Source organism: Plectropomus leopardus, chromosome 10 (assembly GCF_008729295.1).
Source record: "Plectropomus leopardus isolate mb chromosome 10, YSFRI_Pleo_2.0, whole genome shotgun sequence".
NCBI lineage: Eukaryota > Metazoa > Chordata > Actinopteri > Perciformes > Serranidae > Plectropomus > Plectropomus leopardus.
This window is the reverse complement of record NC_056472.1, coordinates 31642644-31665911: the sequence shown is the minus strand read 5'-3', so window position 1 is coordinate 31665911 and position 23268 is coordinate 31642644. Positions and strand designations below refer to the sequence as shown.

The 23268-nt window shown below is 39.1% G+C and overlaps 1 protein-coding gene across 1 annotated transcript in view; it reads left to right on the top strand.

Moving 5' to 3' along the window:
• Positions 1-848: 848 nt before the first annotated feature.
• itgb5 (integrin, beta 5) overlaps positions 849-23268 on the top strand; it is a 59468-nt gene continuing 37048 nt past the window's right edge. The window contains exons 1-9 of the mRNA XM_042494305.1: positions 849-1597; positions 2914-2999; positions 4048-4255; positions 4365-4614; positions 7413-7581; positions 10835-10996; positions 13918-14013; positions 14587-14676; positions 17767-17901. Coding sequence (XP_042350239.1) covers positions 1519-1597; positions 2914-2999; positions 4048-4255; positions 4365-4614; positions 7413-7581; positions 10835-10996; positions 13918-14013; positions 14587-14676; positions 17767-17901 — 1275 coding nt within the window. The 5' untranslated portion in view covers positions 849-1518. The remainder of the gene's footprint in view (positions 1598-2913; positions 3000-4047; positions 4256-4364; positions 4615-7412; positions 7582-10834; positions 10997-13917; positions 14014-14586; positions 14677-17766; positions 17902-23268) is intronic.

Here is a 23268-nt window from a genome sequence, read left to right as displayed (position 1 = left end):
AAACGAAAAAAATTGTACAAAATAACTAAAGCACTCTAATATTGTTTTACTGCAGACACGCCATCCACAAGGAGACAAGGCGAGCTTTGGTGAAACTTCATATGTTGAATCTAAGCTGAGAGATGATGTTTATTAAAAAATAGACTCAATGAAATGAGAAAATAATAATATTATTATATAATAAAATAAATAATATTATTATAGCCTAATTTTGAAAAGCCCATTTTGTATGCAGAGCGGTGTGAGTGTTTGACACAGCACAAAAAATAACAATTTATAAAAATCAATATTGCTACAAATCATTGACATATCCAAGGCTGTGATAATAAAAAATCTACTTAGCATGTAGTATATTCAAAATAATAATTATTAATTATTATTAGTATTTAAATTAAAATTAAAATAAAATTAAATTTTAAAATTTAAAAACATAGTGGAATCATGACAAAAAACGGCATTTAAATGGTTAAAATTCTGTAAATTAATAAATATCTGATATTTATGATTAGGACTGTTGCTGGTTAAAAGAATAAACTCAATGAAAGTAAAAAAAAATTTGTTATTTCATTCAGTACTAATCATAAATATTAAATATTCATTAATTTTCAGAATTTTAACCCTTTAAATTCCAGGTTTCTGTCACGATGCCACGTGTTTTCAGATCAAAAAACTATTATTACCAATATACTGCATGCAATGTAGACTTTATTATTATCACAACCAAGGCTATGTCAATGATTTGCAGCAGCATTGATTTTTTTTTTAATATTACTTTTTGTGCAGTGTCAAATACTGAAACCAATACCGCTCTGCACACAAAATGCGCTTTGCAAAATCAATGTTTCTGATAGTTTTTATAGGCAGCCTGCAGCCAGTAGTCCTCTTCCCGGAAGCCACCACTAGGTGTCCGCAGCATCCTGCAGGCTGCAAGTCAACCTCAGCGCGGTGCCAACTGTGCAACACAGCAGCGAAGGGGTTAATGTAATCCCTGCATGGGAATGGGCGGAGATTCCAGCTAGCACTCAAACCGGACAAACCGAAAAGGCAACAGTCAAATCTGGAAAAGAAAGCCGCTGTTGGATTTGCACGCGTGTTTGTTTGTGTATTAAGTGTTTTTCTTTTCTTTTCTGCTCCACGTTTGCACAGATTTCGTACCGGAGTCGGACCGAGAAGTGAAATGAAATCGACGGGGAAGTTTTGGAGTTGCTGTCAGCTATGGGTGAAGTAGTCAAGACGTGGAGGGCTCTGGAGAGGCGTCCAAACAGAGAAAGTCAAACTCAACAGGGCTGAGAGGAGCGCTCGCTTTCTGCACACTGTCAAACAATGGGAGAGTCTGCGTGATTTCACACGGACCCGTCAGTATGAGCACAGGAGGAGCGCGTCGGTGGAGCTGTTTACGCATGTGGTTTGCACACAACCAGCAGGACTAACTCCAATGAGCCGTCTGATGGTGAAGCCATAAATCGGTGACAGAGATATAAATCACGCGCAGCGTTTATAAACACGCCGAGTGACAGCATGTGCAGCCCGGGGACGTGGATGTGGCGAGCGGCTCTGTGCTGCATGCTTCTGGAAACATTTCTGCACACTGCCAGAGGTAAGACAAAGCGCGCCTGTCTGCTCTGCAATAAATTCTCTTTCATCTACTATCAGCCTGTTTTTGCAGCATCGCACAGTGGGTTCAGTGTTTGGAGCACAAACACGAGGAGTGCACAGCTTCTGGAAACTGGAGCCACATGGAGGCGAGAGAAACAAGTCAACATTTGGTTGTTTGTGTTTACTGACAGTTGACAGAGGAGAGGTGACTTAGAGAGGAAGGAATAAACTGTGTTCTTTCATTCAAAATCTCCCACAACAATTCAATGAATTGTGTAATATGCAAATCTTTAACACAGTCTAGTCGTGAGAAACCTGGGAGAATTATGGAACAAATAAACATTTTCAGACCTAGAGAAGTTCTGGAAATATAAATTTCACATTCAAGTTTTGGAAAAGTCATTGAACGTTGTTTCCGACACCTGTAGAATAACGCATGTGTGTCCAAAGACTGTCAAAAAAATTGAAAATCCTACAATAATTTGTGTTTTTACAGTTTTTTTATTATGATAAATGGCATTATTTTGGAAGAAAACATGGGTAGGTTTGGAAGGTGGGGTTTCTCTAAAAATCACCATTAAAAAAAACCAACCAAACAAAGAGAAAAAAAGAGAAAAAAAACGAATTTTCCAACATTTTAGAGAACAAATGTTGCCAAATAATTTTAAATAATAATTTATTTTTTTAAAAAAAGAAAAGAAAAATGGATTTACAAACCACCACGAATAAAATAAAATAAAATACCAAAAAATATAAAGAAAAAATGGCAGAAATTTGTAGGGCAAAAAGTCACCAGAATTGAGAACAATATTTTTTTTGGGTGAAAAAATAAATATAAAAAGGCTTTTTAAAATATCACCACAAACTTTAAAAATTTTTAAAGAAAAAAAATCACCAAGAAATTTTAAAGAAAAGATAAATGAGCTAAAATCATTTCTGTTGCTCATTAACATCTTCCACTGTTTGAAAGAAATCAAGCCAAAATGATCAGATTTTAAAAGGTTGTAGATGTTGGAACAAAACCAACATCCTTACACGTGTAGATTAATAAAAATACATCTAAAAATAAAATGCACCCTAATGTGACACCACAAGCTACAGCTACAAATATCACTGAGCTGCATAAACATCCTGCAGACTCACTAAAAACTAAAATGATCACAAACTTGAGTGCTGTGTTGTGTTGCATTACTTTGCACAGGGCTGTCTGTTTTTCCAGTCTCCAATTTAATAAGTAACCAATCAGTGATTGTTTCTCTGCTTCAGTCTCAGTCCTGTTACCGTCTCTGTCTCTGCTCTCCTCCCACGCCTCCTCAGGTCTTAACATGTGTATGAGCGGCAGCGCTACGTCATGTGAAGAATGCCTCCTGATTCACCCCAGCTGCGCCTGGTGCGCACAAGAGGTATAACGAACCAGTACTTTAAGGATTTACACATGACTGTGCAGGTTTCTGCCCCAGCTGTCTGCAAACTGAGAATATGTTACATTTGCATGCTTCATACTTCATAGCAGAGTTTCTACAGTGACGTAGCGAATCAACTGACTTTGAAACTCATTGGATGATGGAGGCAGTGACACCGAGGCAAGACGTCTGGCAAACTGTCTGAGACCAACGAAAAACAAAAACAGTTGTGTTAGTCACCAGATGTGGGTGTTTTGTAGTGACTTGTCCGTGTACTGACAGCTGGGGTGGTGCTGGAAGACATCAGTGCTTTTTCAACTAGGAAAGTGGCACAAAATGTGGTTGATTTTTTTTTTTTTTTTTTTTTTACATTTCCTGCAGGAATAGTGACATAATTATTATTATTATTATTATTATTATTATGTCTGACCCAGAGGAATCACTGCGATTCTTGTCGGTACAGTGACTAAAAATCCCTTAAAAAAAAAAAAAAAAAAAAAATACAGAAAATTCGCTTCATTTCCTGCCGGGATAGTGACACAAAAAGTGTTTTTTTTTTTTGTTGTCTTTTTTGTTTTCTTTCATTTTTAAACCGAGGAATTGCTGCATTTCCTGCTGGGAAAGTGGCACAAAAAGTGGCTTAATTTCAACCGACGACATCGCTGGATTTTCCAGCTGGTATAGTGGCGTGAAACATGGTTGTTTTGTACACACCACTAGTTTTCCAGCAGGGATTTTGCCCCCAAAAGGGATATTTTAAGCCAAAACACAATATTTTACTAACTACAACCAACTGGTTTTGGTGCCTTAACTTAACTAAAAAATTAATTAATGTCAATTTTTAAGGTATTCGCTACATAACACCCTACATATGTACCCTTTCCATGGTGTGCAGAAATGTTAAATGCCAACGTTTGTTCTGGTGACTGTTGAGTGTTTCCACAGAGGTGAAATAATGATTGCACGCCACACTTGTCATTATATTTCAGCCCCTGGTCTCTTTTCATAACAGTCAGTAATGGCAGGTTTGTGTCTCTCCATCCATCAGGAGTTCGGGAGAGGGCGGACTCTGACGTCGCGCTGCGATTTTATTCAAAACCTGCAGAAGAGGGGCTGCGAGGCACGGTTTGTCGAGTACCCCATCAGCAGAATCTCCATCCTGGAGAACAGGCCTCTGAGTTCTAAAGGGTCTGGGTCGACCCAGTTCGACGTGGTCCAGATTATGCCTCAGAAGATCTCGCTCAGCCTGCGGCCAGGTAAACATATACACGCAAAGTCAGGAATTACCTCTGAACAAGCCCGAGAGAAGATCCATTTTCTTATAATACAAAGCTGAATGCAGATTCTTCTCTGCCGTCCCTCCAGGAGCTCAGACGTGGTTCGGGCTGCAGGTGCGGCAGGTGGAGGACTACCCAGTGGACCTCTACTACCTGATGGACCTCTCTCTTTCCATGAAAGATGATCTGGACACCATCCGTAACTTGGGCACCAAGCTGGCCCTGGAGATGGGCAAACTCACCAGCAACTTCAGGCTCGGCTTCGGTTCCTTCGTGGACAAAAACATGTCGCCCTTCTCCTACACGGCACCCAAGTATCAGGAGAATCCGTGCAATGGGTGAGTACAGGCAGCAGGATTTACTGCAGGTTTCAGCAGGGTGGTGCTCTGATGAATTTTGGATTTAAATACTAATGGCAGGAGTGGTACAGTCATGAAAAACCTGGAAAAGTCATGGAATTTGCAAGTAGCAAGTTTTGGAAAAAGTGAAACATACCCTAAAAGTTTTGGTAAGTCATGGAATTTTGTTTCACAAACCTGTGGTATAACACGTAATGTGTTCAAGTACTGTCAGAAATTTAAATATACCACGATATTTCTGTTTTTTTCAGTTTCTGGCTGGGATTAATGGTGCAATTTTGTGGTTTTTAAAGAAAAATAATGCCAATTTTTTTCTTTAAAAATTACCAAAATATATACAAAATATATGGCTTATGGGTTTGAAAGGCTTGTTTTCTTAAAAAAAAATCACTCAAAAATTGTAAAGAAAAAAATTGCCAATTTTCTTTTTTTGTTAAAAATCACTAAAAGTTTTTATTTGAAAAAAAAAAAGGCTTTTTTAAGATAACATGTTTTTCTCTAAGTATTAAGTTCTAATCCTGTTCTGAAGTCACTATTCTTTAAAATAATATGTTTATATATTTAAATAAGCTTTTATAAAATAATTACAAAGAACAGAACAGAAGAATTTATGGTCTTAAAAATTTGCTGAAAAGTCACGGAAAATTAGTGGTAAACAGTGTATGAAATTATATGTTGTCAGCCAGGTTAAATTTAGTCCAAGCAACAAAAATGTGCATCTGTTGAGCCTAAAAACTGCTCTCTCGTGACATAAATGGGCCAGAAAGGGAAATCCTGAAATAATAATTTACTCTGACCCACACGTTCTATTTTTGCGCGTTCATAAATCATGTATGGCGAGACTTCCTGCAGTGGTAAAGATGAAAGATTTTTCCTTATCTGATAAAGCAGAGCGTATCAGCAGGTCTTGCAAACAGCCCGTTCACCTCACGCACTCTGCAAGGTTTGTTGATGAGGACAAACTGAAAGGGAGCAGAGCAGATCGAGGGTGAAAAGCTGCGGCACACGATGTTTGCCCCGGAGGTGAGACCGCACTGCACTAACTCAGCGGCCGCCATCGCGCATCACTTCCCATCTGGGTTATGGCTTTGGTTGGCTGCACGCATGTGTGTGTGTGTCAGTCACTAACAGTGAAGCACGGCAGGGAAATATTAAAGGGGATAGATGACAGCGCTTTGACCTCTGAGCGGCCCAGTTTCACTTCTGCTGATGCTCAACCCGTTTGCACTGATGAGAACACGACCTATTGTTCCATGTTGGTTCTATAAGAAAACTATTATTTCTTGCAAACCTTCCAAAAATAATGCAAAACAATCCAAAAATAGAAATTTATTGATGAATTGAAGCCATCAGGAACCATGTTTAACAGTTGCCCGTTTCACACAGAGATTGTGCTTTAGAGCTTCTACTGAGCCTCTTCTTTATAACGCTCTTAAATTTTTACAACAAACCAAACGACGACGACATGATTCTAATCCATTAGGACTGGGCGAAATATCGAAATATTTTTTTTTTAGTGATTAATGTGATTTTTGTGGTTTAGCGGTTTTTAAAATGAGAATCCAAATTATCCCTTTAACTGTCTCCGCTGCTGTCTTTGGGCTTCTGTAGTTCGTAGTGGACTTCGCCCTCACCCCACGCTCACCTGCTAGAGATACACACACACACACACACACACACACACACACACACACACACACACACACACACACACAACAGCATGACAGCAAGCATTAATGACAATGAAAAGTACTTTTCCAAAGACGGTACCGTCTCTTCAGTTATGTGGAACTGGTTCCGTTTTGCAGCATCAGATCTCAAACAAACCACAGTCAGAAGTTTGTTTAAAGAGGCTGTTGCAGCTAAAGGCAGCAGCACGACCGATTTATTTCAACATCTCAATATGTGTCTTGTTCTGAAATGCACAAGGCCGCGTCAGCCCACAAACAAACATTAAAAAGCAGCCGATATTAGTGGAATCATTTTCCCGTTGTGTCCCGTGTGACAGGAAAGCGACCCGCTGCAAAGCTGTTACTGATGCAGTCACGCTGCATATTGTTAAAGATACAGTGCCCATAAATAGACACCGCTCTGTCTCCCCTTCCCACAGTCAGACATTATATACAGAACGTCGAGGCGAGATAATAGTGCAATATTCCCGCCTTGGACAGGCAGTGAAAATGTCACACAATAACAAACTAATGGATTGAGGCAGCGGTCGATCAGTAACTCCAGTGTTCAGCGAGGTAAAATTACTGTTTTTGTCTGTGGAGTCTGGCTTTGAAGAGACAATAGATCATTTTTACTCTCAATTCAGTTTTAAATCTTAAGGTTTTAGTGAGAACGCATGTATTGGCTGGATAACTGAACTGACTGGATAAATGAAGCTTGTATTACACTGCAAGAGTTTTCATCACGATTTTTCTCAGTTTTTTTGATTCTGTTCACCTTGACGGCATGGGAGAAAAACAAAGTTTTTGTCATAAATCTATAAACACATTAACACCGTGAATAATTAATGTACAAATAATCATTAGTGGGGTGAAATCCTCCTTTAAGAGTTTATGATTTAATATTTTATGCGGTTATCAAAACAAAAGTAACCCATAATAATTTGCTAGGATTTATGCGATTTTTAAAATGAATTTTTGTACACATTAAGTCAGTCAGTTAGATAAACTGAGGCGTAACCTTTTTACTGTTGTGAATGTTGTGCTGATGAGACTTTTAGAGGAAATATCTTCATTTAAACCTCTCTCTTTTTTAACCCTGCACAGATACAAACTGTTCCCCAACTGCGTCCCCACCTTCGGTTTCCGCCACATCCTCTCACTGACGGACAAAGTGGACCGCTTTAACGAGGAGGTGCAGAAGCAGATGGTATCTCGCAACCGGGACGCTCCAGAAGGCGGATTTGACGCCATCCTGCAGGCTGCAGTTTGTAAGGTGACAACAGTCTCATTTCTTAATCTCTTTTCTTTAAGAGGCTTAGTTTCATCTGTTATTGAGTAGTCTTTATTTTGAGACTCTCTGAAGGCTCACTGACTCGGTTACACTTAGCAGGGTTTTTATGATCATGACAAACCTGGAAAATCATGGGATCTGCAAATAGCAATTTCCCGACTTGGGAAAGTTTTGAAAAACTAAATATACCCTGAAAGTTTTGGAAAAGTCATGGAGTTTTGTCTCACAGACCTGTATAATAACACATGATTTGGAAAATTCAACAAAAATTCATCAACATTTTAAAAAAAAAAATTGCTAAAATTCTTAGATTTTTTTTAAATTAACAGACAAAAAGCTCAAATTCTTTCTTAAAAAATAAATAATCAAAAATTAAAATATTTTTTAAAGGAAATATGCCCTCCAAACCTGTGGGCCTGTGGATTATTTGAAAGGTGTGTTTTATTTTTTATTTTATTTTTTCATCACCCAAAAATAAATAAACTATATATATTTTTAATTTTTAATCACCAAAAGAAGGGGAAAAAATCAACAAAATGATTTGCCAAAAGTCTTTAAAAACCAGTGGTAAATGAATACAAAATACAGCTACTTAAAGTGGCATGCCCCTCCCTGACAGCCAAAATATAAAACACAAGTCCCTCCCCTGTGCTTAAAAAATTATTTCCCCCCTTTTTACAACACCCCCTCCCCTCTCATAAATAACAAACAGTCCATATTTTATATTTAAATGTTAGTTCTATTCCTGTTCTAAAGTCTTTATTTTTTAAATAATATATTTTTAAAAAAGCTACAGATGTGAGGTCTTTAAAATTGGCCTCAAAATCATGGAAAAGTCTTTGAATTTTATTGGTTTAGATGTGTGTGAGCCCTGATTGAGTGACAGCACACATTTGGCTCAGACGGCAGGGAAAGCCGCTGAGGTGCCCCCGTGACAAGCGTCTGGCCTATTTGCTTGTTAATGAAAAGCACCAGGGGGGATAGACAGGAAGTGCAGTCTGGTGCAGCTGGTTAAACATGAGGACGAGTCGCTCGCCGGCCCCGTCGTATCCCTGTTTTCCTCTTCCAGTTTAATTGTTTTCTGCAGGAAGAGAATGACATCCTGCGAGTAGCTCCTGCCTTGTAATTTACTCTGCTGCACTATTTCAAACGCTCACTGGTTAGGAGGCCGAGCTGAGTCTGTCCGAGGATCATTGATCCCGTTTTTTTTATTGTTGTTCGTCAGGCCGGCAATTTAATGTGAAGGTTAGCACGTGAAGATCGCTTAAAATACATCAACTGAGTTGAATAGTTTTGTGTCAAACAGAAAAGAATTATAGAAAAATAGCTAAAAAAAACTCAAAAATGTCCAGAAAGCCCTATTTATTATGTAGACTATAATAATTATTTTGATTTTTTTATTTAAAATCATGTTTCAGAATGAATTTTTTAAATGTATCACTTTTACAGGTCATTTCCTTGTTCATTGTGTTGTTTTTTTTTTTTGAAAGAAAGTAGGCCAGTTTGCTTGAATTTCAAAGGGTCACAAAGAATGAATAGACAAAAAAAGAAACAGCTGCGCAGCATTTCATTATTAATTCAGAAGAAGAAGGATGAATGTGAACGTTATAAATGAGCTTCGAAGCTTTGAGCTTGTGATACAGCTTTGATTTGGTCTCAGGTTTTCTGTTGGCTGATTGTTTTTTTGCAGAAAAAACTTCCACGCATTGCTTAACTTTTAAAATAAACATATTTATTGATTCTGTAACGCTGAAATGCCACATAAAATGTACTTATATTGGAAATTCGACGCTGTGTCGGAGTTTCTCTGCAGTTTGTCTCCGGCTCGTCTCACCTATGTTTCAAAATAGATGTGTAAAGTGTTCGTTTGCTCTGGGCTGTTATAAAATAACTTGCATGCTTTGTCGATGAGTTGAACGCACTTTATCTCCTTGCAACATATGTGCTTTCCTCAATAACAGGAAACACTCATTAGTGTGTGTGTAAGGCTCAACCTTCCCACACACAACATAGAGTTTGTGTCTGTATTTCCTCTGATGGGGAAATGATCCTCAGCTCTTTGTGTTCTGTACGGGCGGAAAATAATGAACAAAAGAAAGCGGCTGCAATGTTGTGTTTCTTTGGCTGCATTCATTAGTCAGCACTCTGTCAAACGCTCACGAGGCCTGCGGCAGAAAACTGCGGCTGTTACGCTCTCACTGTTTTTGGATCAGTGGTTCTCAAACTTGTGGAAAATGATGACGAGTTCTCAGTTAAATGACGATAGAGCCCAGAATGTCGAGGCGTTTGCTTGTTTCGATATGTCGTTTAGAGCTGCAAAAATCAGTCGATCGACAGGAAAATTTGTTGGCAGCTAATCTGATAATTGAGTAATCACTGTAGTCACCAACCCTTAGAAATTTGAGTATATTGGCTTGATTTTTTGTAAAAAAACATGGGAAGAAGGCAACAAGAAGTTAAAGAAGAAATGGCCCAGAAATTGGCAAGAAATTATTAGAAAGTATAAGAAAATTAATTTTAAAAAGATATAAAAATAATAAAATGTATTATTTAATTAAAATTAAAGTTATAATAATTATGTAACACAATTTAAAATGTGATTGTAATAATTTGCTCTAAATATAGTTTTATAGTTTTATTATAGTTTCTATTTTTTTTCTTTTTTCCTTCAACATTTTCCCCCTAGCTTTTTAAAAGTTAGTTTTCTAAATCTACCAGTTTCTTGAAATTTATAAAACAATTCTCACCAAGTTGAAGTTAAAAAGTTAAAGTTAAAAAAAGATAGAAAATTAATCAGATCTAATTAGTTACATTACTTTGATGAAGTACTTAGTGTGACTTATTACTTTTTTAACAGGGTAACTAGTGATATGTAACCCATTACATTTTAAAAGTAACCCTCCTACATTCATCCTACATGATGATAAACAATGTAACACGAGTGTTTGTCATTCTGAGCTTCAGGCCGTGTTTCACTTTTTTGTGATATTTTATTGACTTGATTCATTGAGAAAATAATTTACACATTTACTGATAATAAAAGCTAATAAAAAATAAAATAATCATTGTAGCAGCAGCCCTGATCTTGTTTCTGTCATCTGTAAATGAAATGTCTCTGCTTATCCTGTCTCTAATCATTAACCCAATAATCAAACCAAATCACGGTCATCGATTAAGTCCGCTGCACACGCAAGAAGAAAGCCTCAAACCTGTCTTTGCTGCACCCCGTAAACAGAAGGAGATCGGTTGGAGGAAGGAGGCTTACCACCTGCTGGTGTTCGCCACAGACGACGTCCCTCACCTCGCTCTGGACGGTCGGCTGGGAGGACTCGTCGAGCCGCACGATGGACTCTGCCACCTCGACGAGAAGAACGAGTACAGCGCCTCCACGCAGATGGTAAGATGAGCTGTTTCTGTTTGGCTCACAAACAACAGTGTCTGACCTCATCTGAAAAACCCCTCCACTGTCTTTCTCATAAAGGAATAGTTTTAGGAAATATGAAGTTAAAGTAACCTTGAAAGACAGAAACACATATTTTTCCTCTTATCTTCTGTGCTTTTTATCAGTCCTGATGGTTTTGGTGTGAGTGTTGGAGATGTCATTCGTGGTGATCTGTGGATTATCTTCAGTAACAGAGTCATGATTTCTAGAAAGAGACATTGCTGTTGGGTTTCACAAATGTATTTTTTGGCTCTTTGAGCGCCACAAGCTGAGTGCCATTTAGTTTTACTGTGTTGTACAGAAGACAGACATCTCTACGGCCGATATCTCCGACACTCGGCAGCTCACACCAAAATAACGGCACTATGGGTACGGGGTAAAATATGTGGTTTTAATTTTGGGGTAGAAAGACATGAGCAGCATTATTTCAGCAACACAATGCATGAAAGTGTGCAACATTTTTTGCTAACTGCTGTTTTCCAAATTTGGATCTTACAGCAGTGAATTCACCGTGCAGCTTTACGTTGTCCAAGTTGAAACGTAGAATTAAGTGTAACACACATTCCCATAGTTCAGTAAAGCTCAGGTACTTTTCCATACAAAACCCAGCTGAGTGGACGTTGGAATTCCCTGTGTTTACTCAAAGAATGACTAAGAGGTATGTCTCCTTCTTTAATGACATGGAGCTTTTTATGATACCATGTTAACCTTGTTTTTGGATTTCTGGCTCCTCTTGGCTCTTATCCAAACATAGAAGACTGGAGTTGAGTTCATTATATGTTCATGTGTTGAAAGATGTTCAAAGAAAGACTTTCAGTGAATTCAGCACGAGTGAAATGAGGCATTTTTTAAATTCTCATTGACCCGGCAACTTGAGTAAGAACACATTCTTGTTATTAGCCGCAGCCTGCAGCGGTAATTGCAGAGGGAAGGGCCAATACAAACGCCCACACCTGCAGGCTGCCAGTAAAACCACACAATACTCTGCTAACTTGTAAACACACGGCTCAATAAGTGAAAAAAAAACTATTTGAGAACTTTGGCCCACATTTTCGACCAAACTCTATCAACTGGAACATGTGGATTTTTTTGTTTGATGCAGCAAATGCACTCAAAGAAAGTCTCATTCACAATGAGATTATAGGTTGTGTGTGGATTTATGCTATAAAAACGGATTATTAGGTATACAGCTCTGTGCTGGGTTTAATGAAGATTTTTCCTGCCCAGTTGCAAGAAGAAAAAATGTTGGCTTTGTACATTTCTGCAAACTACGGATGTGTTACATTTGAATGCTTCATATTAATCATGTCAGAGTTTCTTAGGTGACGCAGTTCATGAGCTGACTTTGTTATCAGAAGGTGGAGGATGACGTGCAGACGAATGTTCAAGAACAACAACAAAACCGTTTCAGCCACCAAACCAGTGTTTTTCCTCTTTTCCCCAGTTTTCAGCCCTTAAACATGAAGAATTTTAGGGACCTGTCGCTGTGTTAGGTGTTTTTTAAGGACCACCGGGGGTGTTTTTTGGGACCTGTCTCTTTTCAGCCCTGAAAGATGTTTTTTTTTTTTTAAGGGACCTGATGCTTTGCTTCGAGTGACTTTTTAGCCCCAAACATAGGTGATTTTTGTGTTTCCTGCAGCTTTTTGGCCCTCAAAGATGTTTTTTTAGGGACCCGATGCTGTTCTATGATGCTTTTTTAGCCCCCAAACATGGGTGTTTTTTAGGGACCTGATGCTCTGCTTTGAACGGCTTTTTAGCCCCAAATATCGGTGATTGTAGCGACCTGTCTCTGTGTTTTTCCCCGCAGCTTTTTGGCCCTCAGAGATGTTTTTCTTGGGGACCTGATGCTGTTTTATGATGCTGTTTTTAGCCTTCAAACATGGGTGTTTTTTTAGGGGACTTGTTGCTGCGTTTTCTACGTCTTATCATCCCTTAAAGATGGGTGTTTTTAGGGACCTGATGCTCTGCTTTGAGTGGCTTGTTAGCCCCAAACATAGGTAATTTTAGGGACATGTCACTGTGTTTCCTGAGGCTTTTTAGCCCCAAAATGTGACTATCTTTTAGCAGCCTGTCTGTGTTTTGCCAGTGGAGATATTGCCAAGAAAAGCAGTAGCTTTTTTACCAAGACATTGCTACTTTTCCAACAGGCACTATTCCCCCAAAACCAGGTATTTTTAGCCCAAAGATGATATTTTCCATACTAACTAAGCAGTTGTCATAACTAAATCTAACCACATTTTAACCACAGTGTTGTTCAAATGTAAAGTTTCAGTGTGTTCCTTCATAATAATGTGCAAAAGTAACCGTGGTTTGCAGAGATGTTCAATGCCAACATTTTTCCTGAGTTGATTTTTCCACTCATTTTTTTCTGGTTGATTTTCCACTGAAAGCAGAATTTCAAAACACTGTTTGTTTGATATGTTAGAGCACTACAGTGTCGAAATCCTGTTGTAAAAGGCCATGATTTTTCTTTGACCCCAGTCTTGTTATGCCTGAAACTAGCTGTGGGACACATTGTTCCACGTTTCTCTGTTCGAGTAAGAGCTTTGGATTGGTGATATAAATCACTGGAAGATTGTTTTTTTTTTCCATCCATCTAAAATAAAAATCTCAGTGGAGATTGGACTTCATCCGGTCAAAGTAGCCGCATCTCACAGTTATCTGGAATGTTCTCAGACTTTCTTGATGCCGATGAAGACGATCTCTCGTCCAAAAGAACGTCAACCTTTTCTCTGGTGTCAAAGAGCCAGCTGAGCAATGTAAACACAAGAGCTCCAACATCCGTTTGCGAGCTTCCTGTCTGGAAACTCTGCTGTATATATACATCATGTGTGCATGAAAATACCCATAATGCCCTTTGCCATCTCTCTCTACAGGACTATCCCTCTCTGGCTCTTCTGGGGGAGAAACTGGCAGAAAACAACATCTTTCTCATCTTTGCTGTGACAAAACGGCTCTACGTTATTTATAAGGTACTTTGAATTTTACCAGTTTATCTTAACCCTTTGTAACCTGAGCAAACTACCTCGATTTCTTTCAAAAATATTGGAAAAAATGAATTCTGTAACATAATTTTAAACATGTAATTATGACAATAATGAATAAAGTTTTTTCCTTGCTTTTTCTTTTTTCCTAGACATTTTTTTTCTGTAGCTTCTAAAAAGAGTTTTCTAAATCTACTAATTTTTTTTTTATTTATTTTATTTTAAGATTAATTTTTGGCACCAAAATCTACTAATTTCTTTTTTTTTATTTTATTTTTTTTTTATTATTTAAGATTAATTTCTTGTACCTAAATCTACTAATTTCTTGCAATTTGTGGAATATATCCTACCAAGTACCTTTTCCCCATGTTTTTGAAAGAAATCCCAGCTATTTGCTCCCATCTCAAAGGTTTAAATACTTGTGAAAGGTGTCTGAAAGCAGGAAAAAAAGAATAAGTGATGTCGATAGAGGTTTTTAAGGGTTTAAATACACAAACGTTCCTGTGCCTTTTGTATGTAATAATGTAATTATCACCGTTTCTTTTTTCTTACCTTCCAAAGAATTTCACTGCACTCATACCTGGAACCACAGTCGAAATCCTGGACCAGGACTCCAAGAATGTAATTCAGTTGATCATCGCAGCTTACAATGTGAGTAAAAAGAGCTGTCAGTGTGTGTGGTTTCCTGTTTGTGTGTGTGTGTGTGTGTGTTGGAGCTGAGTAACGACAGCAAGGGATTTGAGGAGAGAGAGATAAGACGAGGGGGAGGAAGGAGAGAAATTCTTCCCACTACTGTGACTCTCTTAATGAGCCTCCAGCTGACACGGATGGCTGCACACACGCTGGATTTCTCATTTTGGTCGACAGGATGGGGCGCTGAAGTGAGTTTAACAGCTGACTTTGTAGCAAATTAGATTATTTAAAACAAAAAAGCTGTGCACTTTTGTTCCAACCTCTTAAATGTAAAGGTTTGTTTGAAGTGAACATCTTTGGGTTTTAGGATCATTGCAGACAAAACAAAGCATTTAAAGATGCGACGTTGGTTTTGAGAGATTGTGATGGACAATTTAAACTTTTTTATAGCATTTTCAAGAATGAACATTATTATATGCAGCCTTTTGTGGGAAGCTTCTGTTAATGTGGAAGCCTCCTTAAATCTAGACAGATATCTGGAAAATGCATGAAAAATGTCAGAATTTAAAAGTCCACCCTCCCCCTGCAGCTCTCCTCCCTGTGTCCTTACGCTCCTCCCACCAGACACAACCGCGGGCATATTCGTACAGTAACCCATTGTTTCCCAAACAGTAATTTATTTATTCTTATTTCATTATGGAGTTGTGCTCAGTGAATTCAGCATCTCCTTCAGTGTTTCCCGCACATTCATATATTTGTGGCGGGCAGCCACAATAAGAGCATCTGCCACCACCAATTAATTTTCTAGAGTTATTTTTTATATATATATATATATATATATATATATATATATATATATATATATACACCATTCATTGCACCACACTCTTGGAACGCTGAGCATACTGTTGTCACAGACAGAGCAGCAGAACACCAGGCGCAGTGAAAGAAAAATTTAAGTGTTCAATGTGCTGTGTCTGAAAGTTTGCATTCACTCACTGAGCACTCTGCTTCTCCTCTCATCCATCCATCCATCCATCTGATCAGCTCTGACGTGATTAACTGATCAGTTAATCACGCACGCTGCAACACAAACTGCTGATGAGGGATAAAGATAACTCATATTGAGGCTCGCCTATGCTGCATTCATGTCCAACCCCCCAAAAAAACATACAAATTCAAAGATGGTGCACAGAATGATTAAGAATGGGACACATGCACAAAAGATTGGAAAAAAAACTTTTTTCCTGACATCATCCAACACCCCCCAACCCACCCACCAGTCATCAGCTGGCATTTTAAAAGACTTAAAAAGACTTAATTCCCGTATGCTTTAAGCTGTAGGAACCCTGTCCAGGATGTCCCTCCTCTCTCTGTCTGAAGCCGGATCTTCATCTGATTGCCGGTCTTATAAGATTTATTCTTCATGTGTTTTCTGAAACTTAAGAGCTTTGCTGCGTGCAGTCAACCTTTCCCGAAATGTTTTCCTGTGTGGGTGTACACAGATTTTTTCCTTGCCTCAGTCAGGAGGAACTGCATCTTGTTTTGGCCCGTGGAAGCACACTCCCAGCGACAGAAACTTGTCTCGAACGCAGACTTGACACGCTCAGTGTGTGGGAGTTGGCCTGAATGAAGTGCTTTGACTCACGGCCTTATTAACATTCCAGCTGCCACATTATATCCACCACTCTGTTCGCTCGGTAGGCTTTGTCAAACACTGTGAGGTCACGTTGTGTCACCAGCTCCTTTTCCCTCGAGTTCGAGCGAGCAGCTCCTCGCTGTGATCGTGTTAGGGGTCGGAGAAGTCTTAAGTGTGTGTGAGTGAGAGCGGGCTTCTCCGTGTGCCGCAGGTACGATCCTGGTTTATTCTTGGCACGGTTACGTCGCTGTAAATGTGACTGAGAGCATGATGGTGCAGATGGTTGCACATGTTGCACAGAGCCACACGCAGGTGGCATCGCAAACATTCACACACATGCAACCTGCCTCCGTGCACAGCGCTCGTGGTTTGGGCGAGATTAACTGCAAAAATGTGCCTAACCGAAGGAACACATTCCCCATGTTTTCACTCTTTTCCACACTGTTACTCAACCAGAGACCTGAATAAAAGACTGAGGGAGTTTTAATATAAATGTCTGCCTGGGAGGCATCTTATTAACCCTTTAAAAACCTAAGCAATAGGCTAGATTTCTTTCTTTATTTCTTTTTCTTTTTTTTTTAATCAATGAGCAACCAAAGAAGAAATTACCCTGAAATTAGCAAGACATGTAGAAAGTACAAGAAAATTACCTGAAAATTAGAATAAGAAAGAGAGTGAGTGAGTAAAAGAAAGTTGGAAAAAAACAAAGCAAGCAAGACTTAAAAATTCTTCAAATATTATAATAATTCTATAACATAATTTCAATTATGTAATTATGATAATTATAAATAGAATTTTCCCTACCATTTTTTCTTTTTCCCTAGACTTTTTTCCTTAGTTTTATGTGATTTTTTTTAATGTATATAATGTTATATAATATATATTATTTGTTTTTTAAATTTATTATTATTTTTTCAGTTTTAGTTTTTTTTTTATATATAGTTTTTGTGCAGGGTACAATAATAAAAATCATATATACATAACCGCATCCATACGTGTCCATATGTTTTACAGATTTTGGGGGTACTGATACTCAGAGTTACTTATGTCTAACCCTCCTCCCCTCAAACCAGCTGGCTGAGACAGACATGTGATGTCTAAGTTGTATAATTAAATAAATAAATAAATAACATAAAAAATTAAACATAAATTAAAAATATAGAATTTAATTTAAGATAATAATCCTATGTTTGTGAGAGAAATCTCACCAATTTGCTCAAGGGTTCAAAGGTAAAAATACTTGTGAAAAAAGCATCTGAAAGCAGCACGAGAGAAGTGATATCGCTTCAGGTTTCAAAGGGATAATGTGACACTGCAAAATGTTTGTGTGCACGATGGCAACTTCGAGAAATCCTCTGTTCACTGCTGCAGAGAAGCCGGGGGGGGGGGGGGGTTATTTTAGCATGAAACAGTCGTTTTAGACCCCTGATTCAGTAACATGCACCAACAATGTGTGTGTTCTCTCTCAGAACATCCGCTCTAAAGTGGAGCTGTCAGTGTGGGATCACCCAGAGGACATCAGCCTCTCCTTCACCGCCACCTGCCAGGACGGACAGCCGCTGCCGGGGCTCAGGAAGTGTGCCGACCTGAAGATAGGAGACACTGTGAGTCCCTGTCCTCGCTCCCCTCTCCATCTCCCCTCACGCTGTAAATGTTTCATGCATCCTGTTTGTCCTGAGAAGAGTTGAAGCAGCCTATTTGTCTTCACCAACACCATTTTAAAGCTGTGGGACTTCACAAACTTTATCAGCGGCTTTTAGATCTTTTAGCCGGGAATCTCATCTTGCTTTGCCTCAGGGCCACTTTCCAGAATACAGAAGTTACCTTTCAATGAGATTATTTACTCCTTAACATGTATTTGGATTTCAGTTTTTATCAATGGCCTTTTCTGGCTATAGCACTGTCCTGGAAATACTATATAAATATACACGACTTTTTTAATAATGATGCCACCTATTTGCTGAAAAACTTTTAGGCTCATGGAAATCATTGTTGGAGAGTGTTAAACTATTATTAGAGAGGTTGCAGGTTCAAGCAGTTGGTAGTGGTGATTTACATTTGAAAGATGTTTTTTGGGGGTGGCACTCTCATTGCATATATTTCCATGCAGGCTTACAGTATATTTCCTGCTGTGTTTATAGCAACAGATGTGAAAGAAAGGTGTTTGTGTGTGATTTCCATCGTGTGCACTTTGTGGTGAAGGATATGAGAGGTTGGGTTAATGGGTTTCGGGAAGTGGAACTGTTGAGTTGTAATTGAGAGGAAACAATTTTCTCTGAGGCTTAAAATTTAGCGTTTCATGTCAGTGTTTTGTATGCATGCAGAGGTGTTTGCCATAGATACGATTTCCGTTGTGCTCGGAGTTTTGGCAGAAAAATGTCTTGATGGGATTCGGTACAAGACCTTTAATATGCAGGTGAAGACCGAACAGTACAGATGAGCTGGCACAAATCATCTAATCCTTACTACTCCACAGCTCCACAGTCTCTCTGCTTGGTGAGAGCTGCAGCTGTCAGTCAGATCTCAGGATGCAGCAACGTTATTTATAAGATGTTTATTTATAGAGATTTGTGCTTCAGAAAGCTGTGTTCTGTCTTAGGACTGTGCATCAAGTTTATCACCAGATTTATCTTTTATCAGCCCAAATGTGTTTAATATTTACATTAAAAAACAAAAATCTATCTTATGGCTGCTGCAAAGTGTGCATAGTGCAGCGCAACTTTCGCTGCTAGTTTCAGACGGATGCAGTCGTCATGTTGACAGCCAGCGCTTACGTTCTGTAAGTGCACTTTCACCCATCTGTGTGCTCACAGGCGTGTAGGCTTTAAAATAAGGTGCGGTCAGGTGCATTATTGGCTTATTGTTACTTTGAGGCAGCAGAAAGCGATAGCTGCTCTGACTAACAAACACCTGATGTAGAGTCAGAATGTTACAGTATTTTCCTGCTATTTAAAGGAGGCATTTACAGATAGTGAGAGTAACCTATAAAGCTGGGTTCGCAACACACATACACTCTGCTTGTTACACGCGCGCACGCACGCACACACACACACACACACACACACACGGGGGGAATGAATGAGTGAAATAAATAACACATTATTAATGAGAAAAATGTTAATAACTTTCTATAAAATGTGAAAACAGCAGAGCTGCAGTCAGACTCCACATTAGGAGAAACGCTGTGAGCATTTACACACGAGGAGCAGCGTAATTTCATTTATTGTTGCAGCTAAAAGTTTAGCTCTGTTTCCTCTGTTGAGTTTTTATTTTTTGCTGCTTGAGTGTCTCACCATATTGGCGGCAGTGACATCACTGCTTTGACTGCATTACTCCCAGCAGGAAACAGCTGGTTGCTCCAGTTTGCTGAATATGCCATGTGCCAGCAGTGTGCCAGCTGCAGGCCAACAGGACTGTTAAAGAGGACGGGAGATGACGCTGTGTGGTTGAATTCATTCCAAACCCCAAACCCACCTATGATTAATTAGGGGAATAAATACAACCTCTTTGCCCCTTTGTACCTTAATTTCTGCTCAGACTATGCACCATTTAACTTGCAAAAGTGGTTGGAAACACCCTAAATGCACACGTGCCGTGCACACATTAGACCATGTGCTATACATGGTTTTAATAGGAGCACAAATCTTTTGTTTTATATCCTAAATAGTTGAATGGAGAGTAGCTACAGTGTCTAGTTGGATGTTTAACCATCCAATCCCAGAGTCCAGTCCATAAGTCAACAACTCAAAAAATATTTTTTATGTATTTAAAGAAAGAGTTAATGCTATATTTGTCGTTAAAAATTTAAATACAAACTTTATTCTTAATAAAATAGATTTTAGGTCACTACGTCCATCTTTAATCCTCCTGCTCAGCTCAAAGTGATATTAATAATCACAGTCAGTGTCTAAAGAAGGCGAGCTGTGACTTGGCCGTCTTGGGCAAACACCGTGTGACCTTTGAATCGTCTTAAACGGAGATCCTGTCTGATGAAATCAAACCAAGATAAACAGGGAGGGGAAGGTTTTTTTTAATATGTCTTCTCACTGTAACCAAAGAAACAGAATTGGCACCTGTGAGGAAGTGAAGCCACACAAACTAAAGTCACAGTGAGTTTCTCTCAATGTGAGTTTCACTCCAGAACACAAAATTAGTCTCTCTCTCCCAACCTGAACAAATTATTTTTCCTCTGTTTTCTTATCTGTGAATTATATTCGAACTGCTTGATAAATTCTTCTTATCTCCTGTATCTAAAAGAAGGAGAGAGCCAGTTATCATCGCACAGCTCTGTTGGCACAGACTGCTCATGCCGAGGGGGATATTTGCTCTGTTTCCTCTCAGCTGGATTCAATCAGCAGCAGATACAGCTGTGGGAAAAATCTCACCGGCAGCAGCAGCAGCAGCAGCAGCAGCACTGTCCGTAAGCTGCATTCAGACCATCAACAAACCAGGAACAGTGTTGAACCTGGCTGACTTTCTGCCTCACAGTCATCAAGAGCGAGAATCAAGCCGATTATTTCCCAGACTTGTGGAAATTCTCATGTTATTATCAACAGCTGTTCAGTGTTTTGGTGTTTGATGAGTCTTCAAGCTCTGTTCCTCTCGAACTGGACTTCAACATAAAATAAGATAAGCCTTTTTTTTGGCCCAGAACTGGGAAATTTCCATTATTACAGTAGTAAAGGGATATCAAAGCAATTTATGTACAGGATATATAAAGCAAAAAAAAAACAAAACAACAACAATATAAACAGAATTTGTGGATCTACCAGCTGGTACCTGTAGAAACAAACATGCCTTATGTTTGTTGGGAAATTCACTTTATTCCACAAGTTCTCATCAGCTCCTTGTCGAAAAGTTTATATTCTTACACTTATTGTCCTTATTAAATAGAAAAATACAGCCACACACCTCCTGAATTAAATTTTCCCTCCTTCACCGAGCCGAGCTAAGGTTAGCTTAACTGCCTTGTTAACTCATCGTAAAACCAGCTCAACAGAAACAATATAAAACTGACCAAAACCAATTTGGTTCGTCTTGCCACTGTTCCAACAATCTCCAGCTCTGGTTTGGCCAAAATAAACCCTCAATTCAACCAGTTAAATGTGAAAGTATGCTGGCAGCTGCATGCTGTTTTTACTCACGCACTACTTTTACACGCACAGTTTAGTGGAGCTAAAGTTAAAGCTCGATTAGGTTAATTTCGAATATTTTCACCACTTTACCGTGCTGCAAGACAGGCGACTGGGATTTGAAGCCGTTACATCAAAAACAGCAGACTGTATTGAGAAAAACAGTAAGTTTACACCACTGAACTCAGCTGTTGGGGAAGTTAAAGAGAAGACAAGATTCAAATATGTCTAAACTTAAACTAATATAGATTTTTTTAGGAGACTAAAATATGTTTTGCTGTGGTCCCGACACAGCAGGACATCACTTAGCTTCCACGCAGGTGTTGTGGGATGTAATTCATTTATTAGAGGTGGTGGGTGGCTGGGGGGGACTTTTTTTATTTAAAATAAATATAAAATACTACCTTTTTAATCTGTATGTCCCTCACAGAAGCTAAAATTAAAAACACAAGTTCCTCCTTAGTGCTTGCATTTTTTTCTAATGCCTGGCCTGTTCTGCAGCACCTCTTCCACCTCAAAAGTAACAAACAGTCCCCTCTTAGAGGGAGGCTGAATACTGAGTCCACTTAAAGTTTGACGGAGGTGTTTACATGACGAAATAGCTCAATTTCCAATAGAATTATCAGAATAGAAATTCAGTTTAGTCCGATTTCAGTCAGACTAACATGTTTACATGTGTTTTAAAAGTCCAGTTTTTGTCGGATTAACACAGTAATTCGACTTTTTCTAACATTGTGTCATAAATCAGGCTTAAAAGTGCATCGAGTATATATAAATATAAATATATCCTGGTAAAAATATATTGTAATATGTTTGAAGACTCTTTCACCCACAGTTGGGGTGTTTTCTCAGCGTCTCTCTGAGCAGAAGCAGAGGTCAGGTGACACAGGACGGTGGGACATCTTAATTGCTTTGAGTTTTGCTCAGACCTCTGTGTGGTGGCCACTTTGTATTCTGCACAGGCCTCAGTTAAGATCTGTATTGAGTCCTGGATCCAATGAGAAATGCTCGCAAGGGGCAGCTTCATACATGCTGTCACACAGAGAGCTTCAGCGTGGAGGAATTCTTCCCCAGAACCCCCCGTGCTCTTCCCTCGGCCGCTTTATTTTCCTCGGGGATGGGAACGGGTGGTGGGGGAGCTGAGGGTGAGGTAGAATAACAGCAGTGAATAGAGAGGGGGCTCTCGGGTGATGGGCCTTGCTCTTGTCTTTTATCCTGAGCAGTGAAAAGAGATGGAGGGTCGCGGCTCAGTGCACCGGGTGCCAAGCTTCCCTCGAGTTTGTACCGAGGATGTGGCCCGGTCCACGGCTCAGGTGTCAGTCACCGCGACTGTGTGAGCGGCCGTCGAGCCCGATGCTGCATCTCAATGACCTGACACAAAAGTAGGCAGGAGGAGGCCTGTGAAACTGCGGGCTGTGAAAGGAGTGAACTGGCAGGAGGAGAAATGCTAGCTGGAGAGTATGTAGTGAAGCCGGCGTCCTTTTCAGTGTAACACCACTGATAATGTATGACCAGTGAATGAGCCTCATGCATATGAATAGCACCACGTCTGCTCTGACATACCACAAGTCCTTAAAAAAAACTTTTTTTTTTTTTTTTTGTCCAAACAGACCAAAAAGCATTTTAATTAAATCATGTGTTGTTGTGTTTTGTCTTCATCTTCATGGTGTTTGTCCCAGTTAATTGAATTTCAGTCATAAGAATTCCATCATCCATACTGATTTCTCCATGGAAACTAGTGTTAATTTTGGCAGCAATTTTAAATTTAGTCTTCGTCTTGAGATGAAAATGCTTATTACTTAAAGTCACATTTTAGTAATTTTTACCCTTCATAATTTT